Genomic DNA, 22,473 nt, shown 5'->3' with positions numbered 1-22,473 from the left:
ATAAAATAGAAGAAAAGAAAAGAACTTTTTTTTTTAATTTTCTCCGCTTAAAATTTTCACTTGCTTTCTACTCATGTGAGAAAAATAAGAAGGGGGAGAGCTAGAAAGATAAGCAGCCATGAAAAACGCAATCAGATGCTGCATATCTTGCATTCTGCCATGCGGGGCACTCGACGTGATCCGAATCGTGCATGCTAATGGCCGCGTTGAAGAAATCAGTGGCACCGTAAAGGCAGAAGAAATCATGAAATTGCATCCCAAACACGTCTTAAAGAAGCCATCAAAGTCGTTTTCTGATGAAGGTGTGTGCCCCAAAATCGTCGTCGTTTCTCCGGACGCGGAGCTTCAGCGTGGCAAGATTTATTTCCTCATGCCACTGCCTCCGGCGCCGGATAAAATCCGATCGAAGAGGAAAAAGAAAGAGTATTCTGAAAATAACAACAGCAAGGCGGCTAACGCTACTGGAGGCAGCGATGTTTCAGTTACAAATCTACTCGTTTCCGATCGCTATTTGAGTGAGATTTTATCGGAGAATATTTCAACGCAAAGGGATCGGCGGCGAGGCCGCGTCGGCGTTTGGAGGCCCCATCTGGAGAGCATTTCTGAGACCCTATCCGAAGCCTAGCTAATCAATCCGCGCCAGTAAATTTTCTTCTCCTTTTCTTTAATTTTCCTCAGTGTCATTTTCATTACATTAGTTCACTAGGGTTTCCAAGCTAAAATATTTGATTTTCTTGATCGTTGCTTTTCCCTTTCATCCTTTTCGTTGTATATAAGAATTCCAGAAAAGAGAGCAAAAAAATTAAAATTGATCAGAGTTACTGTGATCTTGCAAGTTGATGAGACGCAGAGAATTCAGGATTTGATATCATTTAGTTATCGTATATTAGAGATTGTTATTGAATATGATCCCACTTCGATCTACTGTTCAGTCTTCTTTTTTTTATTAAAAAATAATTTTATGGATCTTATAATTTTTTTTAAAAAAAAATTGAGGTGATTTTGTATGTTATCTTATATAATAATAATAATAATAATAATAATAATAATAATATTTATGTGCTCCACCCATCAATCGATATAATAAAAATATTATTAACATGTCACACTATAATTATTTCAATGTGGAAAGAAACAATATCAGTTTCCATGTTTCCTGGTTCTAGTTCCCTTTTCTGCCGGCACCACTATCTGCAAAGCAATTCTCATTTAGCGACTTAAGATGCGTATATATATAGAGGTATATATACAATATACTCACTTAAAAACACACACAATACATACGAACAAACATATATATATATATATATATATATATATATATAGGGATTATCAGCTTTCACGTTGGTTAAATAACATGATCAAACGATTAAATTTCATTCGATCCAGGTACTGATTCAAACTATAGCTCGTTTCAAATATATATTTTCTTTTATAACTCTTGGTGCTATAAAAAGGCAAAAAATTGTGTGAGACGGTTTCACGGGTCGTATTTGTGAGACGGATATCTTATTTGAGTCACCCATGAAAAAATATTATTTTTTATGCTAAGAGTATTACTTTTTATTGTCACAGTGAGACGGTCTTACATGAGACTCACTCCTATAAAAATGTCCACTGAAACTTTTCAGAATGTGTCAAGCGTTTAAAGGTAATAAATTACAAACCTTTTTATTTAATTAGGAATGTTATATTACAACCCGAAAAGCATTTGAAAAATCGCTAAAACCATATAGCTGTATTTCGTATTCCATTTTTTTCCAGATATTTCTATTTCTCTTTTATTTTAAAGTCTTATTATCACGCGGCCCAAATTTGAAAGAAAATAAAAAAGAAGTAGAATAATTAATGATCAATGCTACTTTAAAATATTATTTAATTTTTACAACTGAAAGTCTATACATGAGTAATATATATGGTGGATAAAGCTACACGCTGATGTAGCGCATCAGAAGAAGTTAATCATTTTATTTCCAAATAAAAACAAATACACGATAATTTAGAACCACCTTAAGTAGTGCCTTTCATTAAATTATTGCATCATGTACGGTCTAATGTATCTAAAATGCTACACACACGCTGATTTTTCTATGTTATAATTAGAGTGTTTATTTCCTACGATGTGGTGAAATTTTAGTCGCTGAATTATCAACACATAATCATGTCATTTTCCATTAAAATATTAGAAACTCATATTATCTCATGATATTGAGATTTGAGTAGAATTACTCCCGATAGATAATACAATAATTACTCGACAAACACGGACATGTGTGAGTGTGAGTGTGTGTATTAAATTATGTTGATATTTATGAAATTAATAACAGTCCCCACGGTGGTCAGGATGGGAATAATAATGGAGTTGTAGCTCGCATCTGGCCCGCAAGTGGGCATGCAGTGCCTTTAGGAATTTGGTAATATTGTATATAAAGAGATGGATTGTGTATATGATGCCAATAGCATCTTAAAAAGGTGATTTACAGCAAAGGGTTTTAGTTATTTATTATATATTCGGATTGATCCATTGATACTACAGGCTATCTAGGTAACTCTCCCATCATTAGGGACTCCTATTTTTTACACATTTGTTGGAATCCAATCCAATCCGAGCGCATCAAATTGCATGTTAATTTAATGTTTAACATACTAATTCGGTTAATGTTGTGTCAATTATCTTTCTTGCCAAAGTCATTTATGCTGAAATTAGTTACCTATACATTTTGTCTTAAAATAGTTTTATTATTATTCTTATTATTATTATTATTATTATTACACACACATATTCGTAAATTAATAGTATACATCATTTATAGATACAATTGTAAATTAATATTATAAATCATTTATCTCATTACACGAATCAAAATGATTTTTTTAAGTCATGACTACTCCCCAGCTTTCAAATTTCAGAAGTTGTAAATGTAAAAGCGAAAATTGGCAATACTATACCCGCATCTTCTTCTTCAATTTAAAAAAAAAAAAAAAAAACTCTCTTTTAAAATTTACACATTTTCTCATTTTATTCCACCTTGACAAAGTGTGTCTATATAACCATAAAATACTTCTTCTGTATATAACAAATACATAATAAAGTAATAATATTTTTTTAACAAACTAATCTTCATGTTAAAAACACTTTTAATATACAAAAAAGTCATATGTAGGGGGGATGTTGTCGAAATATAAAATTAAAATACAAAGCGAGTGTAATTAATATTGGAGTACCGTTTTTCCACACCCGAAACGCAGCGAAAATTTAAAAATTTGGTTTTGACTTTCAAATCTTGCCTTGGATGTCGTATGATTCTAAATCTATTAAATAAGATTGAGATGATTTAACTTCAGCATTTAACGCTTGAATCCAATCATTCCATATTTTAAACGAAGATTGTCGTTCTTGTAAATACCTACCAACGATCTACTGGAAGTCATCTTTCTTCTCGGAAAAAGAGGCTCAGCAGAAACACATAAATCAATATTTGTATGACCTTTTAATTCAATAGTTCATCGATATAACTAGTTTCGAGTTCACAACTCATGTGCTTCAAGATGACATTTACCTTTCGTACATGCTTACTTTTGTTAGTCACATACATGTGCGTCAACCCTTTGATTACAAGAATATCATAACTCTATTCTGATTGCATCTATCAGATCATGATAAGAGCATTTAGTAAAATCACCACATTGTCTCTTAGATATCACTGATAGTGTATGAAATAACCAATATGTTATTGCTAGTATACAATAAAGTCCTTATTCATTCATAGCGTACAACAAAAGTCCTTTCACTGATAGTGTCTCGCCCCCTGATGACCCTTACGAAGTCAGTAAACGAGTCAAAATACAACACTATAATATATTCATTGTCTTTATATATATGTAGCTTGAATGGGTATGCATATAGTATAAATGTCATAATTGACTAAAATCTTATGATATTATTAAACTAAAGATTATTTACACAAGAGTCCATGAAAATCAAGCCACAAATTAGTTTGTTGGACATTTACTCTAGCAATGAATACGGTTTACAATAGACTCAACTAATTGATCCATCCACATTTTAGTTATTTATTATAATATCGATTTCATTCATATATAAAATTATGAAAAAGCTATATTATTAAGCTAATTAATTTGTTATGCATATATACATATATACATATATGCGATGATAATTTCAGCGGCGCCTCTTTCTTGGTTGATGGATTGTTATTTGTCGGAGCCAACTTTACGTTCGGCCTTCCACGACGAAAAAGCTCAAAAGTTGTTTGAGCCAGCCCAAATAATTTTTTCATGTAATAATTTTTTAAAATACAAACTTTTAAAAGGCACACGCTTCGGACAAAATAATTTCCTCTCGTTCTCTTATAATTAGCTCAATTGTTCGGCCAGCTTCCTTATTAATGTACTACATATTCAAGTTGGAAACGTAGTTTTTCAGTAAATTCATTATCAACATTTCACGGGACGTTTTTTAAAATTATAAATGTTTATGTAGGGTAGAAATGAATATCAGGATTTAAAAAGTTTGGTCTAGTTTATATATTAGAGTGAAATATTATTATTATGGGTCTTTTGCACATGTGTCTCATTACTCAAACCTTCAGGTGATCTTGGATATGTTCCGGCAAGCTCCAATTTACTTTGGTGACTGTTTCAGCTTTACCTATTTTAAGTATGATCTTTAGATATCAATTTTTAATTCACTCCATCTATTTGTTACACAAGTAACCTTTATCTAAAGAATTTGGGAAAAAATACATTTGTTCGTTTTATTTTGATTTTGGTCTATGTATTATCGAATTTCAGTCTTAATCTTATATTTTTTATTTTTTTAATAATTTTAGTCATGTGATGATGTAATACTACACACATTTAGTATCACACCAGAATAAGAATTAAATTATAAAATAAAATAAAAATAACGAATTATAATTGAAATTTGACAACATAAATAACTAAAATATCCTAACGTCAAACATACAAAACTAAAAAATTTCCCTTTCTTATATCCCTTTAAATTTTTTTTGTCAAACTTAGCCGCACGCGCCTCTATTTGTAAAGCAAATCCAACAATTATTTTCATAAAAAAATCCAACAATAATTTTACCTCATTTTTCAATACACACACACACACAAGAACTTTAGCCAATCCGGAAATAGTGCTCCATTGGGCCACAACGAGGGGAACAGGAATCATGGATCTTGTCTGGACCAATAAAAACAAGACATTAATCGATCATAGTCCAATGACTGAAATTACATCTGCAATACTGTTAATTGTTAGTCCATTTGAGCGGCGTGGGTCTAACCGAAAAAATAAAATAAATATTAAAAACAAAGAAAAAACATCGACACTATATTAACATTCCGGTAAAAAAACAAGAAATTTAAAAAAATCTACGTATATACGTCCATGCAGTGATATTTCTATATATATATATATATGTATAAATTAAGCAGTACTTTACAGTTTACATAAATTTGATTTGATTATACATATATATATGTCCGCAAATAGTGGGCAAAGAAGAAAATCTACGCGGATACATTTTTCATGAATTCCATTGCTCGCTCCAATATTCCATACAATTAATAACCTTGATCCCTGCAAAAAAATGTGTGAAAACAGTGCCTTTATATTTAAAAAATGTGTGAAAACAGTGCCTTTATACATGTGGCCAACTAAAGGAAAAGTCGTAAAGCAAAAACACGACTTTAAGACCAAAACAACTATCTAACAAAATTAACGCCTGATCAAAAACATTTCTATATACTTGCATATATAGCTTACCTGCCGACCTCATAAAGATCAATTTCTAGGAATCCTGGAAAGGCTTGTAAGGACAGAGAACATTCAAAAGTAGGGATAAGCAGTACACTAGTGCATAGGTACATAAAAAGGGTTGGGATTTGCTAATATTGCAGGAGGACTCAAATTTTATTCCTTTTATATTCTCCAGAACAGTACTAATTAAAGCACCATAGCTAGTTCTGATAGAAGAACAAATTACTCAATCCTCTTGGTACGTTCACCAAAACACATTACCACCGATAGATCGCTGAGGGGTCTTTAGTTTGTGGTCGAAGGCTGACCCTGATCAAACCTGCCCGTCGTGCGTGTTACAGTTTCCAAAGTGTAAGGTTATAAGAGAAGGAAAGGGTGAAATATTTGATTTACTCCATCTACCCTATAAACACCGATGACTTACTACAAAGAGGTAGCTAGCAAGGGTGCTCACGAGTGGGCGCGCCATCATTGTAGGAAATCAGTTTTTCAGTTAACAATTCTATCTCCATACCAAAACAATGTTTGGATACAAATCATATAATTCTTTGCGAAGTTAGCCACCAATTAACTTCTTCCATCTTGTTAGCATGTCGTTTTCGATAACGATGACAATTGTATACAGAGAATACAACGTTTGAGCCACTACAAATCACCAAATAAATAAATTAAGAAATCAGATAGGAAACAGCTATGTCAAGAACTTCAAATTTGCGGTTCAATATTCACCTTCAATCATTCTCAAAAAGTAAACGCGAGTGTATTCATTTTTTCTAGAGAACTATCACTCGTGTTAATTGGTTCTAAATACTTTGCTTCTATCCAATTGACTTAAAGAACATTTTTAAGAATAATACCTGTTAATTTATTAATTAACTCGATCATGCATGAATTGAAAGGCATAATTACATAGATGATATAAAAAATTAAAAATATAATATCACAAACCAAGTCCATTTCTGTTTAATTTGCTAGTCATTTGGTGTACAATAGTTACCTAAATAAATGAAATGCGATTCACGAAATATTTAACATGGAGTTAGTTTTTTGTTTTCCCCTTAGGGTAACATTTTTTAATTCGAGAATAAATTTTTCAGGACACTACTAAGCAAGTTCAACCCAATGAATCAGGAGTAAATAAATTAAAAAAAATTACAGCTTAATAACTACTGAAAAATTTACAAGAGACAGAAGGAACTGACAAATGAGGTTGTTAAAATGGGTGATATCTAAATTATATAATTCGCACATCTAAAATGGATTTGATCACCTTCACCTCCCTCCATTGATTAATAAATTTATGGATTCACTGATTATATATGTATATGTATGTATGTATGTATGTGTGTGTGTATATAATACACACACACACACACACATACATGTATATATAACTCTATACATTGATAAGATTGTAACTCAATTTATAGACATCAGGCACATAATCATTCGGTAAACAAAGAACTAAATATTCGCTGGATCATGTAATGGACAACTGCAATTTATTTTTTATTTGTCTAAAAAAACTTCATCCACGCATATAATATTTACATGTACACGGCAAAATATGAGGTAATTCATTTGAAAGAGGAGAAAAATATTAATCTTCCCTTGAATTAATCGACGAATATTGGGTGGAGTTATGAAAATTTACGTTGAGAAAACAATCATCATAGAGTAAAATTTTAGACTTTCAAAAGAATATGATTTTACACACCAAAACAGTATATGGAAACATGCTTTTTCTAATATTGTGCATATTTTCAATTCAACTGTGGCAACTAACATGAAGCAACAAAAATAAATTCGTCATTGTTTGGAATTTTACCAAATTAGTGATAAGTTTCTGGAGAGGAAAATTCAAGTCGTGTGTATTGGGATATATGTACCTCCACAGTCGCGGAAAAAAAACACAAACAAGATGATACGCTGAGAGGTCATTCATGGGGCACAAAATCTTAAAGAATCTGAAAAGAGTAAAAAAGGAAATATTTAAATTGTGAACCAAAAACAACAGTGTTTTGCATGATTTGAGAGAGAAACAAATAGAGGGACTTAATTAATTGCTTATTTAAACAGTTTCTTACCACAATATATATTTTTTCTTCATCTAAATATATAGTTTACAAGATGCTGGAGCTGCTTCACCACCAGTGGCTATGTAATTTAGGGTTTTTTCCTTTGTGGATCTAGGGTTTGTCTGTTAGTATAGCGTTCTTTAATATACTATTATTAATGTTCTTTGTGATCTTGTGGTCCTGCCGGCCCGAACATATTTCGGCTGTTTCCTTCTATGGGTATCAGATAGCTTTCATGTATCAAGGTATGTTATTAACTGAAAATCTAATGATTTGTGTTCTCTTTTAATTCCATGAATCCCAGCGCTGAATTTGTTGTTACCAGACAGAAGTTGCTTACCTTAATTACGAAGAAGAAATTAACACACACATGTACCTTAGCTGAATTAAATAGGATCAAAATTGAAGTTAATTACCATAATTTTACTTACGAATTCAAGCGGGTTGCCTCAGATTCATGATCGGATGGTTGATTTTCTTTTTCTTCTTCTTCTTAAAAGCTATCCCTCTTGCCTTAGCTTGGCATTCCTTCACTTCACGCAAGTAAACGCGGATTGATCCGTTGCCAAAAGGGTTTGTCTCCGGTGATCCGCCGTGCTCTTCGTAAGCTGCCCGAAGCCGTCCGATCAAAGCATCAAGGCTTCCCCAAGCCTGCTTTAAGGGGCAGGTGCAAGGCGCCGGAGGATCGGGCTGACCGAAGAACATGCAACCGGGTAAATGAACCTTAGTTTTTCCAAACTGGTCTAGGTATCGGAGAAATTCAAGGACATGGCCGCAGTTGAACTGAGATATTGTGAGTGGAGGTCTCTGGTTTTTCAGGTACTGTCCAAAAGTGTTCCAGTCTCTCCTCTTTTGAGACTCGTAACGGCTAAGTGGCGGCGGCTGCTTCTGGTGCTTACTGGCCGAAGCTTCGACAGAATCCTTGGACATGATCGTTGCAGAAGGAGAATTCATGGTTATTTTTAGCAATTGGAAAAGAAAGAAAAGTGGGAATTTTATTTACAGGAGTGGAGAAAGAGGAAAACCACGAGTTAGCTAGGGTCTACTGAGCAGACATGATATGGGCCCTTTGCTGGTGCTTTTTTTCCTACTTTCTTTATATATATATTTTCTGTATTATTTCTTCTCTCTCATGCATTCATTTTCAACTTCTGTTTTTAAAATGCACCAAAAAGTACAATGCACTATTAATCTCTTTTTTAAATTATTGATTTTGATTGTAATTATGTTTTGAGTAAGTTTATTGTGAGACGATCTCATGATTCTTTATCTGTTGTATGAGTCAATTTTACATATATTCACAATAAAAAGTAATACTCTTATCATAAAAAGTAATATTTTTTCATCGATGACGCAAATAAGATATCAATATCACAAAATAAGACTCGTGAGATCGTTTTACACAAGTTTTTGTGTTATGTTTTATAGTTATGATATATAGGCATCTATAAATAGGTAAAAATTAACTTGTGTGAGACGGTCTCATGAGTCGTATTCGTGAGACGAATATCTTATTTGAGCTATCCATGAAAAAGTATTACTTTTTATGCTAAGAGTATTACTTTTTATTGTGAATATGGGTAAGGTTGACCCGTCTCACAGATTAAAATCCGTGAAACGGTCTCACATGAGACTCACTCGTATAAATATAGACATGCATGTATTTATCCTCATGATTACCTTAGGAATTGGAGTGCTATAGTAATTTTTTATTATAATATATACAAAATCTCTTTCCTCTCTTTATCCTTTATATTGTGAATGTTTTCCAAAGGTTAACTAACATTGGTTTGGCTACTATTTAATAATGAAGCCAATTTGTTCATCTAAGTAGTCATTGTCATTTTTCTCGGTCTTCTGACCGATCAAAATTGTGCTTTACTCATGTAATTTTTTTGTTGGTTATTAGTCTTATTTTATTGGAGTGATGACGTGACGTCAGACACATTATAAATTTTTTATGTCACATTGACATTTTACAATACCACAATTATAGCACTTTCTTCGGCGAAATATGATTAAAAAAAGTCAGAACTAAAACAGAAATTTGACAAATTAGATGGTCAAAATAGAAAATATGACAACTTAAATAACTAAAATTAACAATTTTCCCAATTCAACTCAATAAACAACTAATCAAAATGTCTGACGAAGATAAAAGTATAAGAATGGGCCGAGTCAACCTAAGGAAGCACTCAAAAAAATCCTGATTCGAATTTTGAAACACGAACTTTTTTACCAGTTAAATATTAACGATTTGGTGAAGGATAGTAATATTCCAAGCATCATCATTAACATATTAAGTTCCTAATATAAATAAGATCATATGCATGACGTGATCGTATTATTCCACTCGCATAATTATATTACCTGGGGCAGTGCCCTAAAACTCAGCCATAAGATCATAATCTGGGCATTTGAACGTGTGTATGTGTTTTAATATTCCACCATCGCATAATAGGTAATAACACGTTTTGGCTAGTACTGTCTCTTTCTTACGACTATTCAGACCAACAAAATCATATACTTGTCGCGCACAGTTTCACCTTCGTAACCAGTTGTTCACTCCTGAAATTATCGATATTGCTCCAACTCATAAAGCTAATAATCCTTAATTAGTAGTTTACGTACAGTCGTCATCGGTAGAATTGACCAACTCATAAAGCTAATAATCCTTTCGAGATTAGCCTCTCGAACTTGTAGTATAGAAACACAAACCAAACATGCCGAGTTCAGGTTATATAAACTAAAATAATCATGTCATGTGGCTTTGCGAGTAAAGATCCAAGTAAGCAAAGTGCTAATCCCGAAGATTCCATATGATTCAATCAGGTTAGAGTTTGAATAAGCAAAGTATGCTAGAACGCATGATAATCACGGTATATTATATCAGATCCCTAGGATATGGTCTGTGTTTAATTTACACCATATATAAAACACATGTCTATTCAAATTTCAAACCTATAACCCACCACCATGTATCACAAAGTTAATCACATATAATGCTATTGTCTTATTCACACATGTTATCTTACAATTCAACTATATTTTTAGTGGGGAAATTGTAATTTTGGTGTTCTATGTGATTTTCGTTTTTTATATATATCAGATTTCAGTTTTAGTCTGTTATCTTCGTTTTTAGCGATTTTAATACTTTTTCTATATCGATGCTGAAATTTCCAAAAAAATAATCGATAGATTTAGTCCATAAATCCCAATTGCTCAAGCATGTTTGTTTGTACTCACACTTGGTTTGAATGGTTAGATTATTAAATGATTAACAAATAAGTAATAAAAAAAACTTATAGATAAGAAAATGTAATATATGGTGATAAAGTAATGGTATGTTTGATATAATTTTTGTAGATGAGATAAATTAAGGATGATTATATTTTATGCCTAAAATACTCTTGGGATGTTTTAAAATTACGATGGAGAGGATCACAAAACTGATGGACTTCTTTTTTGGGTCAGGGCATTCATGGAATATTTTATATTAAAATAGGTAAATTTTAAATGAGGATTGTTAATATCATGGAGGTAGGTGGGTTTATTTCCCCTTGTTTTTTATGAGATGGAAACTCGTTATTCAATGTATATTACATAAATTTTTGGACTAACATAATAGTCTGCAAACTACGTTAATTAGGTAAACTACACTAAAACACCACGGTGCGACAAACTCACAGAAAAAAATATTACGAGAGCTTTCACCGTAAAAAAAAAACAATCACACCACACCTACATCCACTATTGTCGGTCCAAGTCCTTCTCATAATACAAATAATATTATTATTAAGCTTGAAATAACATTATCTTATTTTATGTGCTTCAACATTAATTTCTTAATTATTATTAACTTTTTTGTTCAAATATTAACTGCAACTAATTAAAGCAAATGTAAACATACGAAATCTCAATATAAAAATGGTCAAAGAAATCTTCTCATTAAATAACATTCGGTAAGATATTTTTCTCTTTTTTTTCGGTAAAAAAAATTTTGTTTAACACGTTTATTTCGCGGATGTATGTATTAGTCTGTCCATGTCATTATTATATCAGACAAAAATTACATCTTAAACAATGTTACTACCATTTTATATGTTAAATAATTTATACATGGTTGGCATACCTTATGTATTATAGTTTGGGAGAATAAAAAAATTGAGTAGGTCTCTTGTGAGACGGTCTCACGAATCTTTATCTATGATACGAGTCAATCCTATCGATATTCACAGTAAAAAATATTACTCTTAGCATAAAAAATAATATTTTTTCATGGATTACCCAAATAAAATATCTGTCTCACAAAATACGATCCGTGAGATCGTCTCACACAAGTTTTTGCCTAAAAAAATATATAATATTAACAATAAATATCGAATAATTTAATTTATCTCTCCTAATTGTAATTAAGAATTTATATAAGCAAACTCGACACTCAGAAATGTAACACTAATTTAGAGTCGTGACCACCGAATTAGACGATCGAGTGGATTCAGTAGTGGTTCATTTCAATGGATCTTAATTTCATTTTGAGATTTTGTCGGTCAAAGTTTTTACACTGCAAATTATGATGGTTGGCTTCAACCTAAGCATTGCCCTGATTCACATGGGTCCAAATTTTTCATTTGACCTTTTATGTGAAGATGAATGTAGTTTTTTGATATATTTTTAAGATAATATGTTAAGGGTAATATCTCATTAACCTGTCAAGTTTCTATTTTTCGGGATGGTAAATTATAAAATGCAATGTTGTGGTATGAAATTTATATATATCTACAATGATACGATATATATTGTCCATTTTGAGCATAAACATCTTAGATTTGCTTTCAAACTTGACCCTTGTATAAATGGAAAAATCTTTCAACTTATATTAACAGATTATCTTTTCTTTTGATACTTGAATGTTAGAGTTTGGTTACATTTTGTTAATTATCTCACATCGGTTGAATAAATAACCTTTGAGTGGCATATATTTGGCTTGGACAATCCTCCCCCCTTGAGCTAGCTTTTGGGGTTGAGTTAGGTCCAAGTTCCAATCTTAACATAGTGTCAGAGCCCGGGTTTCACCGTTATGTGTTGGACTGTCTATAATTAGACCACCCGACGCACCCGTTCTGTCCATAATTGGGTCATTTGTAAACTCCACGCTCCAGATGTTCATTCCTGGACGTGAGAGGGGTGTGTTAATTGTCCCACATCGGTTGGATAAATAACCTTTGAGTGACATATATTGACTTGGACAATCATCTCCCCTTGAGCTAGCTTTTGAGATTGAGTTAGGTTCAAGTTCTAATCTTAACACATTTCCAATAAGGTATATGTTTATGTGAATAGCAAAGAATTAAATTCCCCTCCTAATGTTGCAAATCACATGGGGGAAGTCGCACTTTCGAACAAATGCTTTAATTCTTGTACGGAAAGAGTTGTCACTCCACGTGATTGGGTCCAGCGCTCTTGTCGAATTGTCTTGTGCTCCACAACTGAAGTTGAAGAACCCCACCATACACGTTCATTGTGTTGGCTTTTCAATTATTTAAAGTTTAAACCACTTCAACGTCCCTACAAAACTTGCATCCATTTTCAGACTTGTAGATTCGCGCAGTTCAAATTCATTGATATTATTATTTTACCAATAAGATATGATAATTAAGATTAATTAGACAATATTGAGACGTGATACAACACTATTTCAAATCAACGAAAAACAAGCACAATTTACTTACACATCTTGATGTATCCAACATTCGCAGGGTTCGAAACCTTAACCAAAGTTCCGAGCTCCGGCACCAGCAGGTAATTGGAAAACCTGGCCCTATAGAAGAACCACAAGCATTTGCAATCTTTGCTACATTTATCTCTACACTTAGCCAGAGACATGGCCCCATTCCCCTTGTTGTAAGCACTGTTGCAATGTTCAACACCTTCAACCTTATAGAAGTCCACATTTGCACAATCCTTGTAGGGTGGCAGAACAGGCGGCGCACAAGCGTCGCTCCACTCTACTAAGCCTTGAGGCTTCGGGCACGCGACACATTGATTCTTGTCACAAACGCCTAATGATCCACATCTCTTCGGCAACTGGCACTCGCTTGCCTGCCCATCATCTCTATCAAGCAGCACATATGTCACTTCCCATGCCCCCCCAATCCACGTTTTCATCGTACGTATACATTCTTAAGTTACCATCAATATCAACTCTTAGCGTCATATATGTGCTATTGTACTTGGGGCTGGAAAATATCCTCGTTCCGGAGCTATCCGAGTTGCTTAGATAATGTGCGAACCCGAGCTCGAACGCGTAGTTTCCATCGTTCTCAGGTGCACAATTAAAAGACGAGAAAAGCCAAAACACCCTTGACATTTACAAACTCATCCGACTTCTAATAAATCCAGGGTTTTTGTGTATTCTTGGATTGATAGTACATAGCCCAATACCTTTTCTCCACGACAAAGAAGTAAGGCCCATTAGACGATCGTGGTTCCGATAACCGACTCATGAGTCTTGTTGGGCCGTTTGCAGCCCTTAAAGACTGGCCCACCAATATAACACCAAGTTCCCATTTGGAAGCAACTTTAAGCCTGCAACATCTTTGTTGGCTGTATTTGTTTGCCACGCCACGGAGCTGTCAACGTCAGCTAACACCAAATTTCCATGCAGGGACGTAGTCAAGAAATAAATGGAGATTGGGCTGAATAGCGACGGCTCTTCCAAAGACCGTCGCCGATCTAAATCGGCGACGGTTTTTACAGAACCGTCGCTATATAGCGACGGTTAGTATTAAACCGTCGTAATTTTAGCGACGGATTTATTAAAACCGTCGCTAATCCATCCGATTTTTTTAGTGTGGGCTATGGGCTAAAATTTTTAATAAATTTTAAAAATTTAGCGATGGATTTAGTAAATCCGTCGCTAATCCCATCATATTTTTTATAAGCCCAAAAATCTAGCCTGGTCTGGAGCCCACCCCAGCTTTTGGGGTGGCTCCGTCCCTGTTTCCATCCCTACCAAGGTGAGGGTGGCATTTTCTTTTACCAGGTTTCCCTCCCAAACCCATCTCATGATGGATTCGGACCTCCGGTGCGCCATCCGAAGTCCAAGGATGAAAGCATTAGGAGTTGAGTTGTAGAAACATAGGGTAAATGGGAAAGTAACAATGTCTAACACGCGGTAGTCGGCCAAGTATTCTACGGCGTACTCGCCGAGTTGGCCTTGGTTGACAAACTTGAATGTGCTTGAAGGAGGAACAACGGCTTGAGCAAAGACAAATGAGGTGATTAATATTATGAGAAATGAAAGGGGGAGTGGAGTCGACATTTTTCTGTTGGATATGTACTGAATGGATGAAGCAGCTACGTACGTTGTTTGAAATAAGAAATACGTATCTGCTGATTCAAAACCTAGCTAGGGACTAGGTAGTGGCATGGTGCATGCTAGCTTGTTTCCAACTTCAGTTATCTAATGGGCTGCCCATGTTATATATATATTTGACTACTGATTGCTAGACTATGAACAATCTTTGATGAAGCAATAATAAATAATTAAAGAGAGTACTGCCAGTTCATAAACACGTGAGGTTTAAATTTTATTTATCAACTGTCGCAGTAAATTAGCGAAAAGAATGGGTGCGTTGTACAAGTCTTTTGTGAGACTGTCTCGCAAATTTTTATCTATGAGACATGTCAACTCTATCGATATTCACAATAAAAAGTATTACTCTTAGCATAAAAAGTAATAATTTCTAATGGATGACTCAAATAAGATATTCGACTCACGAAATTGATCTGTAAGACCGTCTCACAAAAATTTTAATGATACAACTTTCGATCAAACGTACGCAGGGCTTATATATGCGGGTGGAAGATGCGCAAAGATTAGAAGCAAGTTTCTGCGGTAAGTAAAAATCTTATCATGCTTAAATATTTTTTTTTTACCAAGTCGAAACTTCAATTTTGTTTGTTTTCATGGTGAATAATTTGTGTAAGTTGGCGAAAAGAGTTTCTCCAAGTGAAACAACAAACTTTGATTTTACCTAATCTGGAATAGTTTATTATAGTTATATTAATTATCCAAAAAATTATTATTTATTTATGTCCGCCACACGTGCTAGCGTTTGGTTTGCAGAAAAATAGTTTTGGAATAATTTATAGTTGTCAAGGTGAAATATAATTTAGTTTATAAGTTAAAGTTTTGAATAAAATTCTGGAAAGTTATTTATATATTGGATTAAATTAAATATAAATTTCAATCTTAACACACAGGAGAGTTAAATTTCTTAAGTGTCGCTATCAATCGAAATCGAATGAGAACTTTTGCCAACAAATGTTATATCAAAGAATGTCCCGCTTAAATAGGTTGCACTGATAAGAAATATAGAAGGCGACACCATGGCCACGATCGTCACTCTACCACTGAAGAAGATCAATACGTATGGAAACTTCAAGGCCAAATTCGTCTTTTCACTTTCTGGCTCGGGAATGCCTTGCAGAGTTGGCAATGTCATCCCCTTAACTCTCTCTCTCTATCTCTGCAGTTAATTTGCTGCAATTGCTTACCTAATTTTTCTCTCTGTCCAACCTGTACTCTCTCTCTCTCTTCATCAGAGTTCATAGCAATCATTTCCAATTTGCTTGCCTTTCTGTGCCATACAGTATAGTCATATTACTCATTGAGAAATAATCTACTGTTGTAGTTCCTGTATTTCTGTGCTTGTGGGTCGAAACGATGCCGTTGGTCAGAGTGGAGGTGAGGAATGAGTACAAACTCGGAGCGTACAGAGAAGCGAACATGGAGGATCCGAGGGTGATTCTTGAAGGAGTCATTGTCACTGGTCTTGTCGGGGTCTTGCGCCAGCTTGGCGATCTAGCTAGAGTAAGCTTTGTTTTTCCTTCTCTTTTTCGCTGCTTGTTTGTTCAGCTTTTTGGTAGTTTTTTGTTGTATTTAGTATTTCAGAGATTGATTTGGGAACTCTTTTTTTAAAAAAATAAAAATAAAAAATTCACGATTTTGGTTTAGTTTGGAAATATTAGTGTAGCACGGACGTTTTTCTGTTTTTGGGTAGTGTGGGAAGTATGGGTGCTAATTAGGGATTCGCGGTCGTCTTCTACCGAACGCATTTACTTGTATATGTAATATGTCAAATTTTACTTTGATTGGTTGCAAATTCACTGAGTAGGAGAAATTCGGTTTAGATTTGATTTTACAACAGGTAAAAGATTGTCCATGCATTTTAGGATGCTTTTAGCCAAGTGGCAAGTTGGCTGTAACAAAGGACATTTAAGGGATGTAGTGTGCGACTGTTTGGAGTGATAACTGAAGTGAAAATAAGTGGGAAAAAAAAATCGTACTTCTCGTCATTTATTTTTCTTTTACAATTGAGAGCTGGTCCTGAAGTCAACCAATTTTGTGTTTCCGGGCTTGTATACATGTGCTCTTTAACTGAGACTTACTTCAGAATTTGTTCCCTTTTCTGAGCTAAAGAAAAAAATGTGTTTGACATGATAGTGTTCGTTATGAACATCATCAAGGGGTCCAGGCACTACAAAAATTTGAGCTGAAATTGCATCTCTGCATATGGTAGATTTGCAGCCGAAGTTTTTCATGGATTGCAGGAAGAAGTGGGGATAACATCTTCAAGAAGCCATAAGTTGGTGGCTCGTGTTCAACAAATTGAAGCTGCCCTATCTCCACTTGAAAAGGCTGTTTTGGCACAAAGAAGCCACCTGCACTTGGCTTATACGGCCGGTATGGTTGATATCCTGACTTTGTTCCCTTAAACTTATTGTAACAACTGCACCTTTGTCCCTCCAAGCATATGTAATGAGCTTCCATTTTACTGATTTTTGTGATATGAGCTTCATAAATTTTTGCTCGTTCCTTTAATTTCCAATCGAAAAATTTGACCACAGGTTATAATTGGCATGCTCATGTTCGAAGTGAACAAAATCATTTTATTTATAGTGATGTGCCTAAATTCATCATGGATTCTTATGAAGGATGTCGTGGCCCTCCATGTTTGTACTTGCTTGATAGGTATGAACACCTCTTTAAGATTCAATTCCATCCTGGCCTAGCAAATGAGGCTTGTGCTTTCTTTTAGGTTTGACCATGGGGGCCCTGGATCTTGCTTGAAAAGGTATTCAGATCCAACTTTGTTTAAACGAGCTTCAGTGGCTTCTGGTGTAGCAAGTATTGTGAAAAGTTCGAAAGATGAAAATGGCCGAAATATTAAGGTACTACGGTTGAAAAAATTCATCCACTTCACCGAAATTAATGTATTTGTCTTTCACATGTGAGCTGCTTTTTTCAATTGCACTTTCAGCGCCAGAAATTTTGATGTTGATGCATGAACAATCTTTTGATGGCCTTTTCCTGTATTTGGGATTGTTAGATTGGATTATCTTTCACACGAAATTATAATACCATCTACCAATTGTCCCCTTTAGTGACGGTTAATCTCTTACGCTAAACTATAATGCTAACCATGAACGGATCATTATTCTTCTCAACTAACTGAGTCCTGAGATTACCCTTTTAGTGTGTACTTGAATATCTAGGATTTGTTGAAGATAACATGTAAACACTGTTAAGTTTAGTGATTTTGTTATTTGATTGCAACTGAAACAAATAAATAGGACCCAGAAGGACCATAACATTGTGTTGCTAGTTTTTATGTAAGGGTGATAGGAGTTGAAAAATTTTGTTTTTCTTTTCATGATGTTGCCCATCTGTCAAACATGCTAAGATGTTCTGAAATTTGAGCAGAGAAGAAGGTCATGGCTCAGCGGCGGAAAAGTGCCACAAAGAGCATCATTTTTCTACCACAGTGGCAGGTAAAGGATATTTATGCTCTTCTCTTGAACTTGAGCTGGAAAAGTGAATTAAGCAAGGAGGGATACTGATCATTTGTTTACGTTGAAATCTACTGTTATTTTTGGCAATTAGAACTAAGTTTGTGATTTTTTAACTTCACAGAGTACAGTTCGCTCAGGTTAATGCTGGCGGACGCTCTTCCCCTTCTCTAACAGCTTTCCTCGTATGATGCTACACTCAGATCTGATTTGTGTGAACAATCAAATTTAGAATTGAGAAATGGGTCTAGCTTTGTTGTTGATGATTTTTGTTTTAGTAACTCAATGCAACCTGAAGAGCTAGAATCTAGAGCATCCATTTCTTCTCCCATAAAGAGCCAAGATGCTGATTTCTTCAAATACAATCTTTTTGAGCAGAAAGCTACAGATGTCCATGATGATATTCAGGTCAGTCTATTACAAGAGCAAGCTCGCGGTAGTTCATCTTCGTTGACTTGGGATGACAAGACAGAAATACTTGAGCCTGTAGCAGAGGACTATGTTAAAAGTGGCATCTCTCAAGAAGATGATCGAGATAGAGATACAGAGTCATTTTCCCAAATTTTGGGCATAGAAACTATAGGTGGTAAGGAAGTTAATTTGGAAACTGTGTACACAGTGGATGTCAAGCCTACTAATGAAGCTATGAGGAATTTGGAGACTTGTGATGTCAATCTTGATCACATTGAAAGTGAAACAGATCAATTTGTGGATGCACTTAATACCATTGGTTTAGAGCCTGGTGATGGACAAAGTGAGGTAAAAAGACATTGTTCTGAATGTGAAACTTCACGTGCTGAATCTAATGTTTTGGCCTACAATAATATGGTAAATGATAGTATTGTACATGATCCCATTTTGTTTTCTAAAAAATCACATACTGCTGCTTATTGTTCTATTAATGGAGTAGCAGCCAACAGTGAATTGCAGTCAGTGGTAGCGGTGGACAAGGATGTACACTCAGCTTTAAGAACTGGAGAGTCAGTGAATTCTAGCAGTCTGCTGAAAGTTGATTATATTGAGAACGCTGACATTGACGAGGGAATCAATGTAGAATCTGTTTCATCTTTAATGTCATCTAATTACAAAGATGACAACATTGATGTAGGGACCAGTAGGGAAGCTGTGCCATATACAGTATCGTCTAATTTCTTTGGCAATAAGTCAGGCGTCCCGAGTGTTGATAGACCAAGGAGCAGTCCTGAGTCTCATAAACCAGCACCAGAAACTTCTAATGTTTCTCCTGTTATGTTCTGGACAAATGGTGGCTTACTAGGACTTCAACCATCAAAGCCACCAGATTGCGGTTTAGCAAATGTTCTTCCACAATATCCCTTGTCCTCGACTGAAAATTCTGAAGACCGTCTAGATAGAGGTAGTTCTATGTGCCAGGAGAACCAGGAGTGTGGTTCATCAATCAGGAAGATATCTCTGAAAATTCCACCTGTTGCTTTAGAAATAAAAAATGATTATGTTTATCCAAATAATAACAGCGGTCTACCCAGTACATTGGACACTAGAAGTGATCTGTTAGTCAATTCAGAGTTCCAAGCTGATAGGCATCAAGAAAATAGCAGAGATTCTTCTCATAAGTCTGAATTTAGAAATACAGGTGTGTATTATAGAAAACCATCAGGATGTGGAAATGAAATTGACATCCCTGCCAGCTATCAGAATGCTGGTGACTTTGAGCAGAAAAATGGTGAAAATATAGCATGTCGAATATTTTCCGGACGAAATAAAGATCTGGTTGGATTTGTATCCTCAACACTATCACCTTCTGCATCACCTCCACTTGAGCACATGAAAATGCCATTTCAACCAATTGATAGTTTTCAGGCCCCCAGGCTCAAACTAAAATTCCCTGATGGGAACTATGACAGTGAAAGCAGAAGGATTGTCTTTCCTTCATTTCAGTTGGTCCCTGAGGTTTCCAGCATTACACACAATGATGGTTCAGACTCTGATGATGACACATTCTATCGATCATCACCATCTTTAATGGATGAATTTCCATGTCATCAATCTGAATCAAATTCTGAGAAATGGGAGTCTGGAGAATCTCCCTGCAGCAAGGATCCTTATTTATACGATACCTTTCATCAAATCTCTTTGACGGATTCTATTGTAACAGTTCCAGGAAATGGAAGGATAAGCGAAGGAGATATTTGTGGAGTTCTTTGTCCTCTTGAAAATGGTGTGCAAAATTCTAAATCTTGTCATTCCTCTGATCTTCGAAGTTTGGACACTGAAAATCCTTCATTGAAGGAGTATCTAGGAAAAAATGCCAGTTCACATGATCTTTTGGGGCCAGAATGTACCCTCGCTCCTACTACTCAAAGTCTACCTCCTGTACAGTGGTGCAGTTTGAATTCCCATCAGAATGATATGGAAGATGAAAGTCAGCCAATGCCTGAAGCATCTAAATATGTATTTAATCTTAAGCTTTCAGAATCTACAGTTTCTCAACCTAAGCCAGCCCCATCGAATCATGATCCAATCATGGAGACCCAATATATACAGAATAGCCAGGTCTGGTGATTTGAATCTCCTTAGAAATCCTGCCCTTCCGCTAACAAATTTAAGTTGAAAAAAGCCCTTTTAGTGATGCTGTTTATGCATACAGTCATCAGGCTTGTATAATTCCAATGGGCGAAGGGATGCTAATCAGAGTAATGGTAAAGATGAAATGGGGGACTTCCTGCACCAATTAAGAACTAGAGTAAGTTTCCAGAAACTGGAGCTATTTTTAAAGTTTGATTGCTCGTTAAGTTTCAGCACCTTGCATGTACATGTACCAGAGAGATGGGTATGAATTTGGTAGCCATTTCCTTCCATACCTTGCCGACCCGCTCCAGTAGCTGACCCCATAATATACCTAAATTATACTAAAAAAATTTAAGTGATTGTTATTTGATATTCTATTGAATGTTACGTTTAGAGCATAAGTTGTTTGCAGTACGTTTTCGCATTTTGGTACAATACTTCAATACCTACTAATTTGTGTTGATTGTCCTGAAAAATGAATGTGATCATTGTTCTCTCGTAGTATCCATTCATATATGTGTGTAATTGTTGATGAGTTGAACTTATATGCTCACTAATTTTTAGTGTGTTCTCTTCATAAAAAAAATCATTCTCATCCTTTACATTTCATCAAATGATGAGGAGCAACTTGATCCATGATTACTTGAAGATCAACATTCTTGTTGTTTGCTGTGTTCCAATGCTAACTTGTTTTATGATGTCAGTCATTTAATCTGCAATCAACTTTGACATCAAAACCAGCTGCACCAACGGGTACCCAAGCTAATGTCCAAGTTACTGCAATTGCGGAAAAGGCAAGTGCAGTTCGCCAGGTATCTCTCTGGCCCAATCCATAAATGCAGTTACTTGTCATGTTTTTATCTATGTTTAATCTTGTTTTTGGTTCAGGCTGTTGATAGTGATGATGAGGAAGACAATGGTACTTGGAGCGACCCTTATATTTTCTCCTTTCATGATGGTGCCTATGCCCTCTGAGTTTACAGGTTTGGCGAAGCTGTTGTATATATTCGAGATCAACTCTTTTCCTTCTGTGTAAATAGTTGATCGAGCTCTTTTGTGCATCAGAACATTTTTTTTACAAATGAAAATAATGTAGCTGAAAGAACAATTTTTTTCTGGGACTTCGAAACTTTCAAGAAGGAAAAAATCACCACATGAATACGTACTGGAAAGAGTGAACTTTGTTCATTGAACACT

General features: G+C 34.8%; 2 protein-coding genes and 2 pseudogenes across 6 annotated transcripts; 2 read left to right on the top strand and 2 right to left on the bottom strand.

The window, feature by feature from the left end:
• On the top strand, nt 1-858 carry LOC140812378 (uncharacterized). Its single transcript, XM_073170630.1, has one exon. It carries the CDS (start codon nt 119-121, stop codon nt 623-625), a length of 507 nt encoding a protein of 168 aa, XP_073026731.1. The 5' UTR covers nt 1-118; the 3' UTR covers nt 626-858.
• A 4,291-nt stretch (nt 859-5,149) lies between these two features.
• Nucleotides 5,150-9,060, bottom strand: LOC140813075 (protein LIGHT-DEPENDENT SHORT HYPOCOTYLS 10-like). 5 transcript variants are annotated; one of them, XR_012113828.1, is made up of 3 exons: nt 8,289-9,060; nt 7,684-7,761; nt 5,338-5,614 (listed from the first exon to the last, which is right to left on the bottom strand). XR_012113828.1 is itself a non-coding variant. In XM_073171500.1 (2 exons), exon 1 carries the CDS (start codon nt 8,824-8,826, stop codon nt 8,308-8,310), a length of 519 nt encoding a protein of 172 aa, XP_073027601.1. In that variant the 5' UTR covers nt 8,827-9,060; the 3' UTR covers nt 5,150-5,271; nt 8,304-8,307. The 5 variants fall into 5 exon arrangements, 3 of the variants coding, with proteins under 3 accessions (XP_073027601.1, XP_073027600.1, XP_073027597.1); XR_012113829.1 differs by having other exon boundaries at nt 8,304-9,060; XM_073171500.1 differs by lacking the exons at nt 5,338-5,614; nt 7,684-7,761 and adding an exon at nt 5,150-5,271 and having other exon boundaries at nt 8,304-9,060.
• A 4,431-nt stretch (nt 9,061-13,491) lies between these two features.
• LOC140812998 (epidermis-specific secreted glycoprotein EP1-like) lies at nt 13,492-15,196 on the bottom strand (annotated as a pseudogene).
• A 1,075-nt stretch (nt 15,197-16,271) lies between these two features.
• On the top strand, nt 16,272-22,303 carry LOC140811683 (protein SCAR3-like; annotated as a pseudogene).
• Nucleotides 22,304-22,473: the final 170 nt, after the last annotated feature.

The sequence above is a fragment of the Primulina eburnea genome, chromosome 14 (assembly GCF_022965805.1).
Source record: "Primulina eburnea isolate SZY01 chromosome 14, ASM2296580v1, whole genome shotgun sequence".
NCBI lineage: Eukaryota > Viridiplantae > Streptophyta > Magnoliopsida > Lamiales > Gesneriaceae > Primulina > Primulina eburnea.
This window is presented reverse-complemented; position numbering and strand designations above follow the sequence as displayed.

Bases quoted from the DNA above. Each gene is read 5' to 3' on its own strand.
- LOC140812378 (XM_073170630.1), top strand. From the start codon at position 119: ATGAAAAACGCAATCAGATGCTGCATATCTTGCATTCTGCCATGCGGG.
- LOC140813075 (XM_073171500.1), bottom strand. From the start codon at position 8,826: ATGAATTCTCCTTCTGCAACGATCATGTCCAAGGATTCTGTCGAAGCT.